The sequence below is a fragment of the Delphinus delphis genome, chromosome 11, assembly GCF_949987515.2.
Source record: "Delphinus delphis chromosome 11, mDelDel1.2, whole genome shotgun sequence".
NCBI lineage: Eukaryota > Metazoa > Chordata > Mammalia > Artiodactyla > Delphinidae > Delphinus > Delphinus delphis.
In genome coordinates, this window is record NC_082693.1 from 81085923 (window position 1) to 81106046 (window position 20124).

General features: G+C 32.9%; 1 protein-coding gene across 1 annotated transcript in view; it reads right to left on the reverse strand.

Annotated features, from left to right (window-relative positions):
* The window catches only part of BLTP3B (bridge-like lipid transfer protein family member 3B), a 105718-nt gene that overhangs the window by 48184 nt on the left and 37410 nt on the right, over positions 1–20124 (reverse strand). Inside the window, 8 exon segments of the mRNA XM_060025449.1 lie at positions 925–1008; positions 5956–6136; positions 10446–10616; positions 12492–12632; positions 13494–13683; positions 17162–17253; positions 18407–18445; positions 19651–19813. Of these exon segments, the coding sequence (XP_059881432.1) occupies positions 925–1008; positions 5956–6136; positions 10446–10616; positions 12492–12632; positions 13494–13683; positions 17162–17253; positions 18407–18445; positions 19651–19813 (1061 nt within the window).

A 20124-nucleotide genomic window follows, 5' to 3' on the forward strand; every position in this document is an offset into this window, starting at 1 on the left:
TTTAAAAGTTCTAGAAAACTCATTATAGTTATTTGTTTTTTTCTTATTTGTATGAATTAAAAAATAAAAAGCCACATATCACCAAAATGCAGAGATGGGCATAAGGTCAAATTACTTAATTTGGCCATAAACATACATATTTTTGTTTTTATTCTTTGGGGGGAAAGTGCCTATCAATATGTGATTATTAAAGAACCTATTAACTCTTATCTATTGATGAAATTTAGAAAATACAAAAAAGTTTTTAAAAAAAGGTTCCTGGGGCTTCCCTGGTGGCGCAGTGGTTGAGAGTCCGCCTGCCGATGCAGGGGACACGGGTTCGTGCCCCGGTCCGGGAAGATCCCACATGCCGTGAAGCGGCTGGGCCGGTGAGCCATGGCTGCTGAGCCTGGGCATCCGGAGCCTGTGCTGCGCAACGGGAGAGGCCACAACAGTGAGAGGCCCGCGTACCGCAAAAACAAACCAAAAAAAAAAAAAAAAAAGTTCCTGGAATCTTACAATTTAACTAAAATCACTGTTATCCTTTTGCTTTATTTTCTTTTTTGATTTTTGAATATATATAATTAAAAAATTCAAAACATTAATAACTTGCTTTTGTCATAATTAACAAAATAGCACAAATATATGTCTTCTATCTTCTAATTTTTTAAAGTTTTAAATCAGTTTACAATATTTTCAATTTCTAACAATTATATTTACTAATAATCTACATAAACCTCAATATAAGATTCATGAATATTTTCCATGGCAATTACATTTTCTTGGTAAGATACTGCCAGGGTGGGGAGGGAAATAATAAATGCCTTGATCTCTTTTCTCCTTAAAAAATTAAAACAAAATAATAAAATAACAACAAAACAAAATAAATTGGCTATATAATTTAAAAGCAAGATTTACATCTTTTAAATAAACTGTTATACAAACCTGCTTTGTGATAAGGATAATAATCTATAGTTAGCTGTGTAAAAGACAGTTGCATAGCCCCTCCAGTAATACGTCTGTTTGACTCTGGGAAAAGAAAAAGATGAAATTGAAAGAGAGACAGAGAAAGAAGTATTAAGCAAATATAAGAAACATTTCATTTACCATACCTGCAGTCCAAGCAGTGATAACTGTCTCTCTGTTACCAAGGTTAATACAACAAGGATTTTAAGAAATGCAATTCAGGGATTTCCCTGGTGGTCCAGTGGTTAAGAATCTGCCTTGCAATGCAGGGGACACCGGTTCGATCCCTGGTCCGGGAACTAGGTTCCCACATGTCGCAGGGCAACTATAAGCCCTCATGCCACAACTAGAGAGCCTGAGTGCCACAACTACAGAGCCCATGCGCTCTGGAGCGTGCGTGCCACAACTAGAGAGAAGCCTGTGCACCCCAACTAGAGAGAAGCCTATGCACCCCAACTAGAGAGAAGCCTGTGTACCACAACGAAAGATCCTACGTGCCACACTAAGTCCCAATGCAGACAATAAATAAATAAATAAATATTTTTTTGAAAAAGAAAGAAATGCAATTCAACCTAGTAAGTATTTATTGAGCCCCTATCCCCTGCAAGGTACTAAGCTAAAAGGTGAGGATACAAGAATAGCAGAACTTTTATATTTACAGACCTAACCATATGCCAAACATTGTTTTAAATTTTTTAAGTGTACTTATTCATTTGCTCTTCATGGCAACCCTATGAAATAGATACCATTAATATTATGCCTATTTTCTAGATAAGAAAATTAAGTAAATAGGCCAAGGTCATACAATCAGTTAGTATAGGGCTGGTTTTGAAACCAGGAAATCCTAACCACTACCTTATATCATCCTGCCTCTTGTTGAAGAAGCAATTGAATCTACTAGGTTAGGTAAGTTTTCTAAAGTCACACAGCTATGTTAAGATTGGAAGTATCCAAAAAAAAAAATTTTTTTTTCCATTTCAAATGTTCTAATTCTGTAAATATTTATTGATATAATCCACGTAAAAAAAGCTCTTGAGGTTCTTAATAGTTTTTGAGAGTGTAAAGTCGTCCTGAGACTAAAAAGCTTGAGAATTACTAAGCCAGGCTTATCAGAAAAACTTAAGATTGCTAGTTTTTTACTGCCATTTAATTATGGGTATATTATAATAGAGCAAAAGCATGGATCCTCACTCTTAGAATAAGCTTCTGTCATCTAGTTGGGCAGAAGCTTAGATAATTTCTTAGATATGGTATGTGGAATAGAATCTATGCTTTTAGAATCTAAAAATAAATCTATGCTTTTAGAATCAAAAAATAAAACAACCTCCCCAAAACACCCTTAAGTAAATGTAGTTGGTCTTATTTAAATGCCACTGAATAGAATGTGGCATTAATGTTTGCCCCTTTGTTTAAAATGTGATTCTTCAAAATAAAATTTAGAGATCAAGTCTTCTCACATTTTTGAAATAAATGCTATTTGGCAGGGCTTCCATTTGTCCTAGTCTTTCTATTGCTTTTTGGGATGTCAAAACACCCTTAAACAGCTCTTTAGGGTTAGAAGTTCTCTTTTTTTGGCACTTTGCCTTCCCTTCTAATGCTACTAAAGGTTGGATCATTAGAAAGCTGACCGATAGATATATTCCACCCAAGGTTATCACCTCAAGATGAGGTTATGAAACTCCTTATATGGATAGCCATATTCCTTCTACCTGAAAATAGAGCTGTAGAAAAATAAAACTTTAGGGCTCTGTACAACAAGGTTTGTACCACTTATTATATTCCAAGTAATTTTCTAGATGCTTTACAAATGTTGACCCATTTAAATCTTGTAACAATCTTATGAAGGGCCAATGAAATTGAAGAACATAGAGGTTAAGTTACTTATTCAAGGTCACACAGCTGTTGCATGGTAGAGAGTCCAGACAATCTGACTTCAGACATGTGTCATTAACCAGGATAGTATGCTGAAATAGTGCTTTAATTGGGGATAATTTTAAAAATAATATTTCAAATGAAGAGTTGCTTTATTTTGGTGGACATAATCTTAATTAAATTTACTTGTGCTTTGGACAAATACGCTTACGCTTATAAAACTTCTGAGAAGAGATTCAGGAGCAACTGAAGGCACAGGGGATAGAAGTTGCAATGATTTGGAGTTGCCAGAAATCTAGTTATGCTGCTCAAACTCTGCCAGTAAAATACCCAAGAATGGCAGTATGAGAACCTGGTTCTCTGGTACTAGTGACAAATGTCTTTGAAATTTCATGCTTTCTTTTGTAAATGTTCTTGAATTCTGCAAACTATAATACTATATTTTAATACAAAAATCATGTTTTAAATGACTCCTCATTGAAAATAAATGATGCTCCAAGAAAAAAAAAAAAAAAAGATTGGAAGTATCTAAAACTGTTTCTGTTTTGTTATGTCTGTTCATTTATTTTGTTTTTTAGATTCCACATATAAGTGAAATCATACAGTATTTGTCAATAGGTGATTGCCAGAGGGCAGGGGGATAGGGGAAGAAGAAAAATAGGTGAGGGAGATTAAGTGGTACAAACTTCCAGTTGTGAAATAAATGAGTCATGGGTATGAAATGTACAGTGTGGGGAATATAGTAAATAATTACATAGTATCTTTGTACGGGGACAGATCATAACTAGACTTATCACGGTGATCATTTTGAAATGTATAGAAATAATGAATCACTATGTTGTGTAATAGGAACTAACATAGTGCTGTAGGTCAACTAAACTTCAAAAGCAAACAAACTCATAGAAAAAGAGATCAGATTTGTGGTTACAAGAGGCAAGGGGTGGGGGAAGGGAGAATACGATGAAGGCAGTCAAAAGGTACAAACTTTCAGTTATAAGATAAATAAGTACTAGGAATATAATGTACAACATGATAAATGTAATCAACACTGCCGTATGTTGTACATGAAAGTTAAGAGAATAAATCCTAAGAGTTCTCATCACAAGGAAAATTTAATTTCTTTAATTTTGTATCTATATGAGATGATGATGGTCACTAAACTTACTGTGATAATCATTTCATGATGTATGTAAGTCAAATCATTATGCTGTATGCCTTAAACTTATACAGTGCTGTATGTTAATTATACCTCAATAAAACTAGAAGAAAAAATAAAAATAAAAAAAGGTAAAAAAGAAATCCGAAGTAGATGAAAAGTCAGTGTAACTCCAACATAGAACTCAAACACTAAAACAGCATACACAAATCAAATACAAATTAGTATAGAGCTATGTACACACTCTCTGTATTAATTTGTTAACTGCAATTTATCTCAACCGGCAGAATTTCTAGTACAGATCTACAACCCCTTATTTAAAACCCTTGGAGCCAAATGTTTCAGAATTCAGAACTGTTTTAGATCTTATTAAAGTAATGTACGTATATCTGTGTATACATACATATATATGTATGTATATAAACACAACACTGCCAGCAGGTTCTGAAGCAGCACTAAGTAACAAAAGATAGTAATTCTGCAGCAAAACTCAAGTTTTTACACTAAGTGGGTTTAAGAAAGATGATAAATAGCAACGTGCTCATTTAGATGAAGTTTTGCCAGCAAATGAATTCTTTACAAACTTATGAAAAAGCATTTCAGACCCTTCTGGATTTTAGAATAGCAGAGAACTGATTATAGATCTTTAAGATGAGGAAGCTATTTTGGTGGAGGGGTTTTCTCCTTAAATAACATCATTTAGCTTATTCTATGAGGGAATATAGAGGGAGGAATGTAAAAGAGCTGAGAAAACACTTTTCTGGTTTTTTGCTGATCACTTAACCTTGACCCCTCATATTGTTATTTTGGTTTGTTTTAACTTTTTTGATTTTCCTTTCAAATCACTAAAGCAGAAGATGCCAACTACAAGCCAAATGACACAAAGGTAAACAAACAAAAGACAGCAAATCTCTCTCCAAACTCCAAATCTTCCTTACCTTTGCTGCTCCACCCTTTTATCTGGTAGCTGATATCTGGCTGCCCTTTCTGAGAAGGCAAGGTAACTTCCATTGCTAAGTATAGGAGCAACAGAAGTTACAGGGGTTGGTCTCAATATTCACTCTCTCAGCTTTAAAAATTCAGAGCAACAACTCTCATAGACATAGATTCTGATTCAGGTCTGAGGCCCCAGGTTGGATGTCTCCATTTAAAAAAGATTCTCAGCTTGATTCTCATGCTCACCAAGGTGTGAGAAACACTGTCCTAGAGGCAGGACTACCTGACGAGTCCTTCCAACACTTATGGGCCAGAGACACTCTCTGGAGGAGAAACAGAAATGCCCAGCACCTAGAGTATGGAACCACAGATTTTCAAAGTGACCAAGAGCAGCTCCCTGTTAACCACATTACCTGTGTTTACTAAATAGGGAAAAATAAGAGAAGCAAAAGCTAAAAGGAAAGAAAAAACCTTCCTAACTGGGATTTAGCTTCCTGACCAAATTTAGGGAGGATCTGGAGTAAGGAGACACAAGAAATGTTAAACAGCCACATAGTTCTGTTTATATGCACATAGGGTCAGAAAAATGTAGATAAACCATCATGCTGAAAATGCATGTGCATCGCTTTTCGGCCTTTTGGCTAAGATCAAGTGAAAATACATGTGCAAATAATTATGAATTGAGTGTGCACTAAAATTTAATTTACAATTTCAAAATTATGAAAAAGTTAATTCAAAGGCTAGTCTAATTTTTCATCAACCTCTAAGGATGTCAGTCGTGAAAAAAAAAAACAACGAATTTTACCATTAGCATTGACAGCTAACAATTAATTATGTTGAGGTACTATTAAAGCAAAATAAAATTTTATACCAATACAATGCTTAAAATTATACCTTTCATCTACATACCTCAATGAATGATAAAATTATGACTAGTTATCTTAAGAGTACAGACTATATATTGCATATGATAAACAATCCAGATGTGTAGTAAGTTCTAGAAAAACCAAAAATAGTTTCAAATAGCAGCTTTTATTATTTATTACCTTTTTCTTTAGCATGAATATCATCACATATGTGTAGATCTAGATGAGAAATCACTAAATGATGGGAGGTTTCTTTAACATCAAAGTCATTGAATAGTTTCACACTTGCATCATTTAGATCAGGAGCATTTGAAGTCTGTGGTGTCTTCACTTGCTGGGTAGATGGGGCTACTGTAGAGCTCTAAAAGATTCAAAACTGCCTTAGCACTGCAAGTTAAATATTTGACATTCCTCACTCAAAAAAACTGAAATATTTTTAGTAATAAAGTCATAAAAAACAAGCAAATACATTTTCTTTTGTATCAGTAACTCAGTTTCCTAAAATATTTTCTGAATTATGTAGGAATAAAACTAAAGCCTAAAAACTGGAGAACTGTAAATAATTTGAATATGAACCCAATACGTTTTAGTAAATATCTGAATAGCTATATTTATAGCCCTTCCTGTTTCAGAAAATATATTTTTAACTATTAAAGGCAGCTTATTTAAATATTATTAGTTTTATATATTGAAAAAGAAAACAAATGTGAGCCCTGTATACATCAGCTATATACACTATTGTATGTCCTGTAGAAATAAATCATTACTTTGTAAAAGCACTTGTGATATTATTTAGTACTATACGTGCTCTCATGCCTCTTAAGAGGTGTGGTATGTCCTCTGAACTTGGATATCTGAAGAAGCCAGAAAGCAGAAGAGATTTATAACGGATTGTGAGTTCACATTCTTTTCTCCCCAAAGAGAAAAAACAGAATACTGTTGAAGTATAAAGATATCTGTGAACCTCCAACAGCCTAAAATAACTCTGCATACATAAGAATACTGTGAGATGATATGTACATGTTAGCCATAGAACTATACATGAAACTCTGGTAACAATTAACAAAATGAAGACCAGATTTTTTATTAAAAATATTTAAAATTTTTCTAATTAAGAACAGTTCATTAAAAGTATAGTTATTTACAGAAAATTAAAGTACTATATACATATAGCTTGTATACAATATACATATTCTTAATAGTAAGAACTATGGTCATACTGTAAAAGAATTTCAAAGTGTACTCGGTAAATGAGAATCTCTCAATGAAAATGATTGGGGCCCACAGTATTTAAAGAAAAGCAAAGATGAATATAGTTGTGAAGGCTTAAATTCTAGGGGCTCAAGTAAGCTTTTTTACTAATTAACTGTTAAACTGATTTCCATCAGAAAAATCACTTTTTCTTATGTTTTCCCCCATCTACTTTCAAAGCCTTACAGACTATTATTTATGTCTATGATGGTACTGTTTTGAAAGAAAACACTCTCCTGTATTTCTTTAATCATGTATCCTCTTTTTCATCAAGACAAATGCTGATACAAATAAAAACATAAGCATTAATCTCCCTACAAACACTTTTCTTCATACTGAGGTAGATTTAGGTTTTTGGATGACAATTGTGGGGGGAAAAGTGGGTCACTATAAATTCTTTTGCCTCATGAATAATCTTAAAAAACTTAATTTTCAAGTTTGTAAAGCTCTCAAGTTATAAAGTTGAGCAAAGGAAAACTGTCACCTATTTCACTCTCTAATGCACTCTCTTGGTACCTCAAGTGATCAGGACATTCTGTATGATAACTAAAGTAGTGACGTGACAACTACTACCCAAGAAAGAAACTCCACAGAAATGTGAATGGTTAAGTACATCTACTATAAAATATTATGGTGTGACAAAAAATACTAATTACAAATACTAATGACATGGAAGAAAACTATAGCCATTTGCTACTACATCCTTACTAAAACTAGGAAAAAATGCAGATGCTTAGGCAAAAAATCTGTAAGGAAATACCTCAAAATGATAACACTGGTTTTGTTATGGTGGTAGGATTATAGAATTTTGTCCTTGTTTCTAGTTTCCTAATCTGTATCTTTATCTAGCTTCCTAATCTACATTCTATTTTATATAATCATATCCACATATTGCACAAGTAAGAACTACAGTAACATCAACACTTTGTCTATTGGTCTTTAATTTCAATTACCATCTCTGTTAATGACTTCCTAAGCTACATAAATCCTTATTGCAAGCCTTAACAGACTTGTGTTTATGTCTATGATGGTAATATTGTAAAATATTATCTCCTGTACTTCTTTAATTATTTTTCCCACTCCAAAATGGAACTCATTATTACCTTTTCTCAGCCTTACCTCCCCTAATCAAACCTGCTTCCTTCTGCATTTATTCTATTGGCCAATGGAATTACCAATTATTTGAAAAGTTTCAACTCTTCTCTCTTCTTTATCCTCAACTGGTGAAAGACTCAGATGTCTTTCCCCAATTTGGCTTGTTTTTTCTTCTTTCAAACCATTACCAGAGGTCCAAGTCCACTCCTCCCCTAGAATAGCAATCTTCCTACTCTTCAGTCTACCCTCTATAATACTACCATGTCATACTTGACTTTTGTTTCCTATTTAAAAACTTCCATTGGCTTCTGCATGCCTATAGGAAAAGTAAACATATAATGCTCATCATGTCTAGTTGCCACTTACTTCTGCTTAAACTCAGGCTACCTGCCTAGGAAAACTCTATTCTACGCTATGGTCCAGTACTCTGTTCATCAAACTTTTAAAATTAGGTTCCCTTGAAGAATTATGAAGACATCTTATTGGATAAATATTAATTATTGGTAGAATGATACAGGGTTCACCATCAATTCTCTGTTTGTTTTTATCGTTTAAAGCTCTGGGAAACTTTGTTATCATAAATAAGTAGATTAGAATGAAATGAATTTTGTTTTAGCAATGTGACACGATTCTTTGAACTCTTTCAAGTTACATGCCAGGATTCACGAAGTGATCTATTGTAAAAAATTATTTTTAATAGTCTAGCAGCTGACATTTATTAAACTCCCTTCAAATGTGTTGAAAGCAAAGAAGTGGGAATCACCTAATTTGTTAGTCTGTCATGGGTCATTCACTTCCAACATGGACAGCAATATTTCAAATTGCCTGTCTTATTTTCCAGAGGTTTGAGTCAAAACCCTCCCTTCCCAACCCCCCACCCCAACAAATCCATCAGAGTAAGAATGAGGATGAGTAAGAAGAATGTCTTTCATTTGTAAAGTAGGATACTAGGATACGAGAAATTATGGAAAGGGAGAACCAGTCTGACATCTTAACAGAAGAACATTCTCACGTAGCCCAAATTTAAGAAAGAGTACACATCAAAATGGAAGATGTGAAACAATTTCTTTAAAGCTTAGAAAGTTGTCATATATTCACAAGGCATGTGTACCTCACTCTCAAAAATAATGCTCTAGGAACACCAAACCCCTTATTTTTATCAGAAAATACCATGCTCCTTAACACCATCATACTTTTGCAGATTCTATTTCCTCATCCAAAATACCCTTTCCCTCACCTGGAAGCTTCTACTCATTTTTAAGACTTAACTTCCTTATCCTCTTTGTGAAACCTTTCCAAACTCCACAAGCAGTTGATTAAAACTTCTCTGTGCTTCTATAATCTCCTCATTCCCATTTTTAATTCTGCACTCTCGCATATACATTGAACTGCAATGATTTGTTTTATATTTGATTCCCCATTACACTGAGATCCTTGAGGGCAGGATCAGACAATATTTATTTTTACATCCACAGCATGTAGCCCTGCACCTTATGACAAAGCAGACAGGCAGTAAACAATGCCAATCTGATAGTCACAGGAAAGCCCATGCACCAGCCAGATCACCAACAAGCTATATATCTAAGATGTAATTACTCTGTTTCTAATGAAATAATTCATAGAAGTATGATTTCACAATATCCTTTAAGTCTTTATTGGAGAGATATAAAAAGTCAATCGGACTTATAAAATTATCAGAAGACACTACACATTGGGATTTTCAATGTCCCTTCTACAAAAATCTTCATGTCAAATTCTCAGAATTTACTACTAGGAAAGATTAGAATACCTCTTTCTTTTAAGAAAAAACTAGTAATGCATCTGATTTTAAGAAAGTGATCAATAAATAGCTTCCCCCATTTTTGTCCCAGCCATCAGACAATTCTAACAGTTTTGTGTTCAACTTCAGCAATTCCCTAGGGCTTTAGTTTCCTATTTTAATATTAATCCTTACATTCTTTCCCTTGACTTTAATTACCCAGGTTTTTACCTTTTGCACTTACTTTAGTAATTTTTAAATTGTATTTTTTAACTTCCTGAAAGGAAGTATTTATAACATCAAAATACTTTTATGTTATCAGTAACTCTGATGCCAAGCACAGACCTCCAAACAAGATAAGTACTATATAGACAGAAATACATTTAATATATGCTTTCATATAGATACCATGTAGGTAAAATTAATATAGTAAGATATATAAGAAGATTCTTGGACTCAAAGTATTATAATCTATTTTGCATAGAGAAAACAATCAACCATTCTGATTTTTAAACCATTTACATGTAAACTGAAGTGTTTTTCCTATTAACATATAATAGCATACCTGTGTAGGTTCAGGAGCCATACTCTTCCTTTGGTCTGTTGATTTTTCTATTGCTTCACTAAGAGATTTTGCATATTGTACCATAGCCTTCAACTGGGAATCCGTTAAAACCCATAATAAGTCATCCAGCATTAGAACTAACTTTGTTGCAATGACATTGCAATCCTTTAACTGTCAGGAAAAAATGATTCATAAAATTAAGCCAAGAAATAAAACTTATAATGCACTTGTATCTTTTAAAAGTTTTAAATTTTTCAATGGTTTAAATATGGATCCTTCCTTAGTCACCAAATATTTATTGAGTTCCTATAATATGGAAGGAATATCTCCTAGTATTGGAGACACAGTGGTAAAAAAGACTGATAGATTCCTGTACTTTAACAGGAACAAGTTATATAGGTACAAGTATTTATATAATTTAATTTTTCATTTATAGCTAATAAATCATAAAATTACCTATGTTAATTCAACCCCAGTTGACCCTTGAACAATGCGGGGTTAATGCATATAACTTATAGTCGGCCCTCTGTATCCAAATTTCCTCCATATCCAAGGTTCCTCCACATCCACAGATTCAACCAGCCTCAGACCATGTAGTACTGTAGTATTTACTATTGAAAAATATCCACATATAAGTGGACCCATGCAGTTCAAAACTGTGTTGTTCAAGGGTCAACTGTAATTCTAGTAGAAAAAGGGGCATTAAAATTAATTAAAGGGACTTCCCTGGTGGTCCAGTGGTAAAGAACCTGACTTACAATGCAGGGGACGCTGGTTCGCTCCCTGGGCGGGGAACTAAGATCCTACATGCGTGGGGCAACTAAGCCCATGCACCACAACTACCGGGCTCGCACGCGTCAACTAGAGCCCACGTGCCGCAAACTACAGAGCCCATGTGCTCTGGAACCCACAGGCCACAAATACAGAGCCCACGCACCCTGGAGCCTGCGCGCCACAACTAGAGAAGAGAAAACCCGCAAGTCATAACTAGAGAGAAGCCCGTGCGCCACACAAAAGATCCCACATGCCTCAACTAAGACCCGATGCAGCCAAAAATAAATAAATCTTTTAAAAAAAATTTAATAAAAAACTGAAATGCTATTTTAACCATATTTCACATTTTAGAATATCTGTATTGTCATACTCTGAAAAATTCTTTTCAATTTAATTTAGTACAGTGATTTGTGTCTAGTACTAGAAAACATATCGTTGAGATTTTAATTGAGCCAAGTTTTTTAAAAAGTCGTTACTCCCCCTCATTAAATTTCATCACAATCCACAGTGGACTCTCAAATACTGACATCCTTAAGTAACTATCGTCCCTATTTATCTAAATTACCAGTCATATCTTAACCTTCTAAAACTAGTCGTTTTGGTTACTAATAGTGAAGACTTTACCGTTTACCCACTCCTGAGCAAGATTCAATAAGGAGAAGTAAAATTATAAAACAGTTAATGTTCAATAAATATTTGATAACTGAGAAATCTATTCAATTTATCAAAAATAAAAATCTGTGGGCTTCCCTGGTGGCACAGTGGTTAAGAAACTGCCTGCCAATGCAGGGGACATGGGTTCGAGCCCTGGTCTGGGAAGATCCCACATGCCACGGAGCAACTAAGCCCATGCACCACAACTATTGAGCCTGTGCTCTAGAGCCCATGCTCCGCAACAAGAGAAGCCACCGCAATAAGGAAGCCTGTGCACCGCAACGAAGAGTAGCCCCCACTCGCGGCAACTGGAGAAAGCCCACGCACAGCAACGAAGACCCAACACAGCCAAAAATAAATAAATTAAATAAATAATTTTTTTAAAAAGACCCTATTTCCGAATAAAGTCACATTAAAAAAAAATCTAAATATTAAACTTAGAAACCTGAAAAATGTTACCATTACATTAGATTTCTTCAAATATTGCTTGAGGCACTATATTTCCTTTTATTTTACACTGTTTTAATATGCCAATATTTCAGCTAAAAAATAATTTAAAATTTCCCATCAATTCTAATAGCTATCGCATAAATCATAAGGGTAACCCTGTTGACTTACTCTTCTTTTAAGTGTGACTCTGATTTTTGATTGGTTGGTTATTAATCGAACAGGAGCACACATAATTTCAAGATGTGAGCTTTGGGTAGCATCTGCCTCTATTCGAATCATCTGCCAATTTATTTCCTTAAAGGTCAAAACCTAAAGAGAATATAGAGATTAGCTTCACTTACACAAAATAGAATAAGAAAAATGTAAATTTGTAAAAACAAAATTATTATAAAAATGTATTTCTTCACTAATTTTCATATGACATTCTAGATCTATTCACTATGCTTTGATTTTTTTTAATTGTAGAATTCCAAATTCAGTAACACATCTTCATAATTATATTCATCATCTGTAAAGCTGTTAACAGTTTTATTCTAAGTAATTTAATTTTAATATAAAGCACAAAGAACATTTGAATTATGTAACCAAGAAGAATTTTAAAAACATATTTTAGTTATGTATATTTAAAATTCAATTCTGAGAAGCCAAGAAGTTAAAATAGGACTCATTAACTCTGTAAGTTGAAATATTACAGTAAAAACATTAAAATATGCACATTATATAATTAAATGATTAAAAGTAGTACAGAGAAAAGTATAGTTAAAGGGCAAAAGTAAATCTAGTAGTATGTGAATATAAGCAACCATAAAAAGTAATTATTTTAAATATACTTTTTTAAAATTTATTTATTAAAAAAAAATTTTTTTAACATCTTTATTGGAGAGAGTGGTATGGACTTATATATACTACCCAATGTAAAATGGATAGCTAGTGGGAAGCAGCCGCATAGCACAGGGAGATCAGCTCGGTGCTTTGTGACCACCTAGAGGGGTGGGATAGGGAGGGTGGGAGGGAGACCCAAGAGGGAGGAGATATGGGGATATATGTATATGTATAGCTGATTTACTTTGTTGTAAAGCAGAAACTAACACACCACTGTAAATGTACTTTTATATTAATCAATGACTAAAGCATTTTTTAAACAAAGAAAGAAAAGGAAAAAATCTTTACCTCTCCTCTCTGTGGATCCTGAATACGAGCAAATCTTAAATCTCCATGTTCCCAGTTCGCATTTACACTATAGATCCGTAGCTGGGAAAGTTCAAAGGATGCATTGAAGGCTTTTGCTCCAATGCGGATGACAATGGAATTTACAGAAACAGTAATTCCCTCAACTACTTTTTCAGCAAAGCCGTATTCACTGGGAAAACAAAGCAGAACAAAATATAATGCACTAAAACCAAAATAAAATCATTGAAGTGAAAAAGTTTTGTTAATATTCTCACACAAGTACACAAACTGCCATAATAGTATTCATTTTTGTTTAACAAAACACATTTTTGTTAAAACGATAACCTAGTCTGGTTACATGTAAGTTACAAAAAAAAAATGTTCTTCTCAAAATGACAAAAGGTTTTTAAAATTGGAAGTTACTCTCTAAATTATTAAAATCACCTTCCAAAGTTGCCTAGTCTCAAAAAGCATTAGTGCAGACAACTGGCATCAATGTTAGTAAGTAAGAGGGCTAAATTCTTGACACAAAGAAGGTTGTAGAGGCCAAGTGGAATATAATCTCATAATTTAGAAATAAAGTCAGAAGAAGTTCACATTCTCTAATTCAATTCAGCAAGTATTGAGCATCTACGATGGGGACGATGCTAGGACATAAAGAAAAACAAAGTAGAGTTGTGGCGTTACAGGGTTTGCAAGTTACTTGGGAAGGAAAAAAAAACACATATCCTAGCAACTGAAACATGAGGCAGTCTGTAATTAAGTGTTTTCAAAAAGGAATCATCAGTACACTTGGTAGAGGAAGAAACTGTTTATAGTTAATGAGAAATATATCCAGGAAAGAAAGATGAACTTTCCTCAAGGAGGGATGAAAAGGAAGGGAAATCTTAGAATAGGGAAAAGCATGAGCAAAGACATGGAGAAAAATAAAGTAAAGGTCACATTTCAAGAATGGTAAGTACAGTTTTGGCAGGGGGGTGGTGAAAGTTTGCCAAATTGGCACCTTACTTCAATTATGACCATTATTCCTAAATCTATATCACTATCCAGATCTCTTGTTGTAACTTCAGACTGCAAAATTCAAATGTCCACCAGACAGTTCTACCTGGCTGCCTCTCACACATTTCAAAGCCAACACACATAAAAGTGAGGCCATCATTTTTAATGATCATGCACACTGCTCCTCTATACCTGCTGCTATGCTTCTTGATTTACTATCTTAATGAATAAATAAAATTACTCTTTTCTAAAATTTAGATGACATCTTTTAAATCAGGATACACTTTGTAGGTTATGTGTAGATTGCATGAAATAATGCATATGAACCACATAGCCCATCTCTGGACTCAAAATACTGAAAAAGATATAACTGTTATTTATAGTATTATAAATAGTAGTATATTATTATTAATACTACTGAAAGTCTCTGAGTCTCAGTTTCATCATTTGTAAAATGAGAATCATACCTATTTCAAAAGGTTGCTGTGGTCCTTAAGTGAAATGGTGTATGTGTAGTAATTTATACGGTCCTTGGCTTGACTGAGGTAATTTTGTTATAAAAAAAAAGGTGGTTGTCTACCTGGGGTTTAGAAAATTGAGAACTGAAGAGGAAGAACTCATCAGCATCCTAGGGAGGAGTTGCTGTGATCCTAAGGACAAATACTGGTCACTTAGACAGAAATATTCCTGGAGTTGGAGGAATATTTCTATAATAATTATCTGGGAATACCCTTTGGAATATCCAAATCCATCTAATCTAATCTATGCACATTAAAAAGTGCTACAATTGTACTGGACAATTTACCATCAGAAGGGTGAAGGCAGACTCAATGACTAATGTCTACATGTTTCTGGTTTATGTCATCCATTATAAACGAAATTTCAGTTTACAAATAAGTCTCTTCTGAGTTCGGTTAATCTTCACGTAGATGTTTATCTCCTTCATGTGAAGTGATAAAATCAAATTTCTGAATTTACAAAGTTTCGTAGACCATCAATCTGTGGGAGCATTGTTAGCCTACAGGTTCTGCACAGAAGGAAGGGTCACCCTATTAATCGTTAATTTCCCTCTATTTTAATCTCTTAGCTAGAAATAAAATCAAATAGATCAGTGTTTCCTTAAATTGCATGACTATAAAGAATTGTTGAAAATACATATTCATATTCTTGATAACCATTCTAGACCTAATGAATCCTAATTTTAAAGGAGGAGCCTAAAAAACTCTGTGAATTTCATAAGCACCCTAAATGATTGCTACAATTAGGCAAGTCTGGAAAACATAGAAATAAAGATACTACCATACAATATAAGGATTACCATCATATGATTACAAAGCCAAAATTATAAAGCTTGTTGACACTACAAAAACATGAATTGGGAAGAACAGTATCAACTACACTTAGCATACAATAAGAAAATACCTAATTTCTGCCACACCTAATTAAAATAAATCATTTGTTTATAGCAACTTTCCTGATCTTCTTTTGCCCTTTTAATAGTCTTATAAATATCTCAACTTTTTCTCCAATTTTCTGAGTCTAGCCAATTTTAAGATCAACTGCTCCAACCTACTCTATCTAACCTGAAATCATAATCTAAACTTTAAAATCTCAAATTGCTGGAAAATACGTAAACTACAAAGAAGTTAATGTGAAAGCTCTTTTCCCCATCACTATTACATATAGTCCAAATATAAACTGTATATCTGAAAAATCTGGCCTTCAGTGAACTCTCAGCAGTGGATGGATCACCATTTGATTCCCACACGAAAAGCCACTGATCAGACTGCAGGTATTCTCACAGAATGCATTAATAATGGTGGCTCAACCTTGGTGAAAGAGGAGGAAAATATGAGAGTGCAAGAAACAGAGTATGTGTGTGTATCTGTATGTGTATGTTCATTCTCAAGAAGAGTTTATCACTGGTTTTATACAGCACCCAGAATACTGTAAATGTTCAGGGCTGCCATGTTGTACAACTTGAGGAGGCACTAATCACATTAAAATCAATGTAAACTTTTTACGTGAATAGCTGCACCATCCAAAAATAGTACAGAAAACCTGTTTTGAGGAAATGATATACAAGATCCAAATTTACTGAATGTAAAGATGAATAGGCAAGTTTTTGAAGATCTATTTTTTAAGAACTATTCTAACTTCTCAAGGCAGCTTTGTGAAACGCTCCCCATGCTCCTACTTTATTAACATCTGATTTTTATCTATCAAAATTCAATCTGTGTAAAGTGTGAGCATTCTATATTTAATGAATTTTAGAGTAATCCGAAAGGTCTATAATTTTTTAAGACATCAACTTAACTCTTAAGAGTCATAAAAATTCCACTGATGCATAGAACAAATGTTATACAGAGAAACCAAGTAAGAGACTATCTGATTTAGAATGCCTAAGCTCTTCTTTTATTTTCTGCTACTGCTCTGCATTTGACTGATCATTAGTATTTAATATCAAGGAAAACAAGATGAATAAAAGAGGCTAAAAATCAATTCTGCTACTTTTGCAATGTATTTACTAAAACTGTAAAATGTTTGATGGGAGAAGTAACTAAAATAGAAACTGAACTTAGGAAATTTTACTTTATGTCCCATTACTGCAGATAACAGAAAAAAAAATTCCCTTTGCCAGTCATACAGATTAATGGAAAATAGCTTACCTTTGTCCTGAAGCAGTTGCAATTGGTGATGGGCCATTTGGGGTTCGTGGTTCTTCACATGTACTCATTTCCATTATTACTTTATCCAAGGACTAATAAAAATATATTAAAAATGTAAACATTAGATATTTTATTTTATGTATATTACGTAGATATTATTTAAGACTATTTTCTCTTTCATTTCTTTAGGAGCAAAGAAAACAGTAAGTAAGCAGAGTTATTTTAAATGTTTCTCTAGAGGTCTAAAAAGAGAAATACTAAAAAAAAAGTGCTTAGTCCTTTCTCAAGGCACTTATTATCTGGTGGAAAAGCTTATTACAGGAGTACAGGAGAAAAAAACTATAAGAAGTAACCATATACTGATGACATCATCAAGTTTTACAGACATATAATCGCTAATCCCAGAGTGTACTACATTATTAATTGATAAATTAGATTATTTATTAATAAATAGGATTAAACCACCTCTAAAAGCTTAAACCTGAGCTTTAATTAAAACCTGGGCTAATTAAAATAAATAGAACCAATCTAAAACCTGAGATTTAAGATGTGTAACTAAGAAAAATGCAAGAAATATGAAAAAGTAAATACTCTCATAGTAAAAAAGTTTCTTTCTCAGTCCAAGTTTTTTCTTGAAGGAAGATCAAATGTCCTTAGTAGTCATCACTAACACATCTCCAGTCATTCTTCATTCTCTATTTAATATTGTACTTATTATCTGAAACTGTCTTGTTTTGTTTACTTGTTCGTTGTCAGTCACCTTGTAAAAATATGCTCCCTCAGGGCAGAGGGGAGGTGCTCAGTAAATATTTGTGGTATGAATGAATCAATAAATGACCAACTGATCAGTTTTCCTTAAAAAGTAAAGTATATTAAAGAACGTATTATATTAGATCAGTAAAAGCAGAAACACAGAAAGTCTGGACCAAACTTTATTAAAAGAAGAATCTCATAAATAAAGTATAATATATCAATAAAAAGTTAAAAAATGCAATAAAATATACCAACTTACAATATAATATTCTAGACCTGAAAAACTTTAAAGACCCTCTCATTTTAAAGTTCAAACTTCTCATTTAAGAACTGATAAAACTAAGAACCATCAAAATAGAATGAAAGATAACTAGCAGAGAAGCCATGAGATTATGTTTCTATGAAACAAAATATTAATATTTTGTTTAATATTAGATTTGTTAGATTATATGCATACATAAGAGTTTATTTCTGAAGCATTTCAGAACTTACCAAACAGATGGGATGTGTTTTCAGTTTTGTCCATGGTATCTACAAAAGAAAATTTTTTTTTCTTTAAAATGAATCATTAAAAAAAAATATAAAACAGTAATCAACACAGATACTCTCTTAACATAATGAAAGACATACCAAATTATATCAGATGACTTTTTTCTTAAATTGAAAAATAATAAACTGAGCAATTCATTCATACTCTTGAAATCAGCTGCACCTATTTTATATTAAAAAAGACTACTAGCCTTATTTTCTTGGTCATCTTTTTAAATAAAAATTTCAGGTTCTCTTAATATCTTTTTTCCCCAGTTCTGAAAACACATTTTAATTTTGTAGCTGAAGAATTCCTAGCAAAGCATAATCAGTGTTTTGTTTATTTAACAATTTTTTAAATTCTAGAATTCCAACCAATCTCCTTGTAGGTATTCAAGACAAATACAAAAGTGAGACCATTAATGTTAAATACAAGTAACATCAAATAAATAATGTTCAAATATATCCTGCACTAAAAATGTCATGTTTTTAGACATTTGGGCTTATGGAGGATAGAACAAAAATTAAAGGTTACCATCAAAGGATACAGCAACTTTTCTACAATCTTTTCTTTGGAGCCCAATTTTAATTTTATGAAAAGTTAGCGTGCAGTATTTCTACTGAGTAGGCTCCCAAACTAAGCCTAATCTTTAAGAGAAGGAAATGATATGATGTATGATTAGAGCCAAAGATAATAAGAAAGCTTAAGTTTTAATAAGCAGAGCTAGTATTAAAAGAAAACTTTAAAAACCTCAAAATAAAAAACAAATGAGGAAAAGAGACAGAATTTCAAATAAAAGTATAATGTCCAGAATAAGATAACTTATCAGTCCTTATGTCTTCATTTGAAGTAGTGTTTACTAACTACAAATTTAAATTGTCCCTTTTGACAATAAATCGTGTGAAAAAAATTTTAAATATGTACCAAATTATTTTATTAATAAAGCATCAACAATTTTATTTAAATATTAATATTAAATTTTAATAAAACTTAAAACCTATAAATTAATAAACATATATTAGCATTCAATTAAATTCAAAAGGCACACATTCATGCAATTATTTACAAGGTATCTGTCTTTTAAAATTATGTTAATAAAAATGCTTCTTTTCAGAATTACCGAAAACAAAATATTTATTTTAAAAGATAGGGATGAAATAAACAAAATGAAAACAGAAAATGCCTTGCACAGATATCAAAGTCTCACCCTAATAGATGCTTTATTACAAAAAACTTTGTTGATAGCAAGCCATGTTGGCAAATCCAACATATTCTGGAGCACCTCTTCATCCAACTCCAAATTCTTCAGTTCACCTTCTCCTTTAAGGGTACTTAGATTTATCTTGTCAGGAGATAAATTTTTGGTAAATCTGAAAGAGAATATATATTGACATTTATTTTAGTGTTAGTTACTGTACCCCTGACTTGTTCTTGCAAATATACAGAGCATTAAGAATGTAATAGCAGCACTAAGAAACACAAAACCACAATGATAGGCTCTACTCTAATCCGTGTTTTTCAATGTGGTTTTGTTATTATTGTTTTGATCTCCCTTGTCCATAGCTCTCTTACACAAAGTCTACAGTATTTTTGGTATACATTTAAATATCTTATAACCAGACACAATCAAGCTCTAGTTCTTACTGTCTTTCAAATTTATGAATACTTAGTATCCACTATT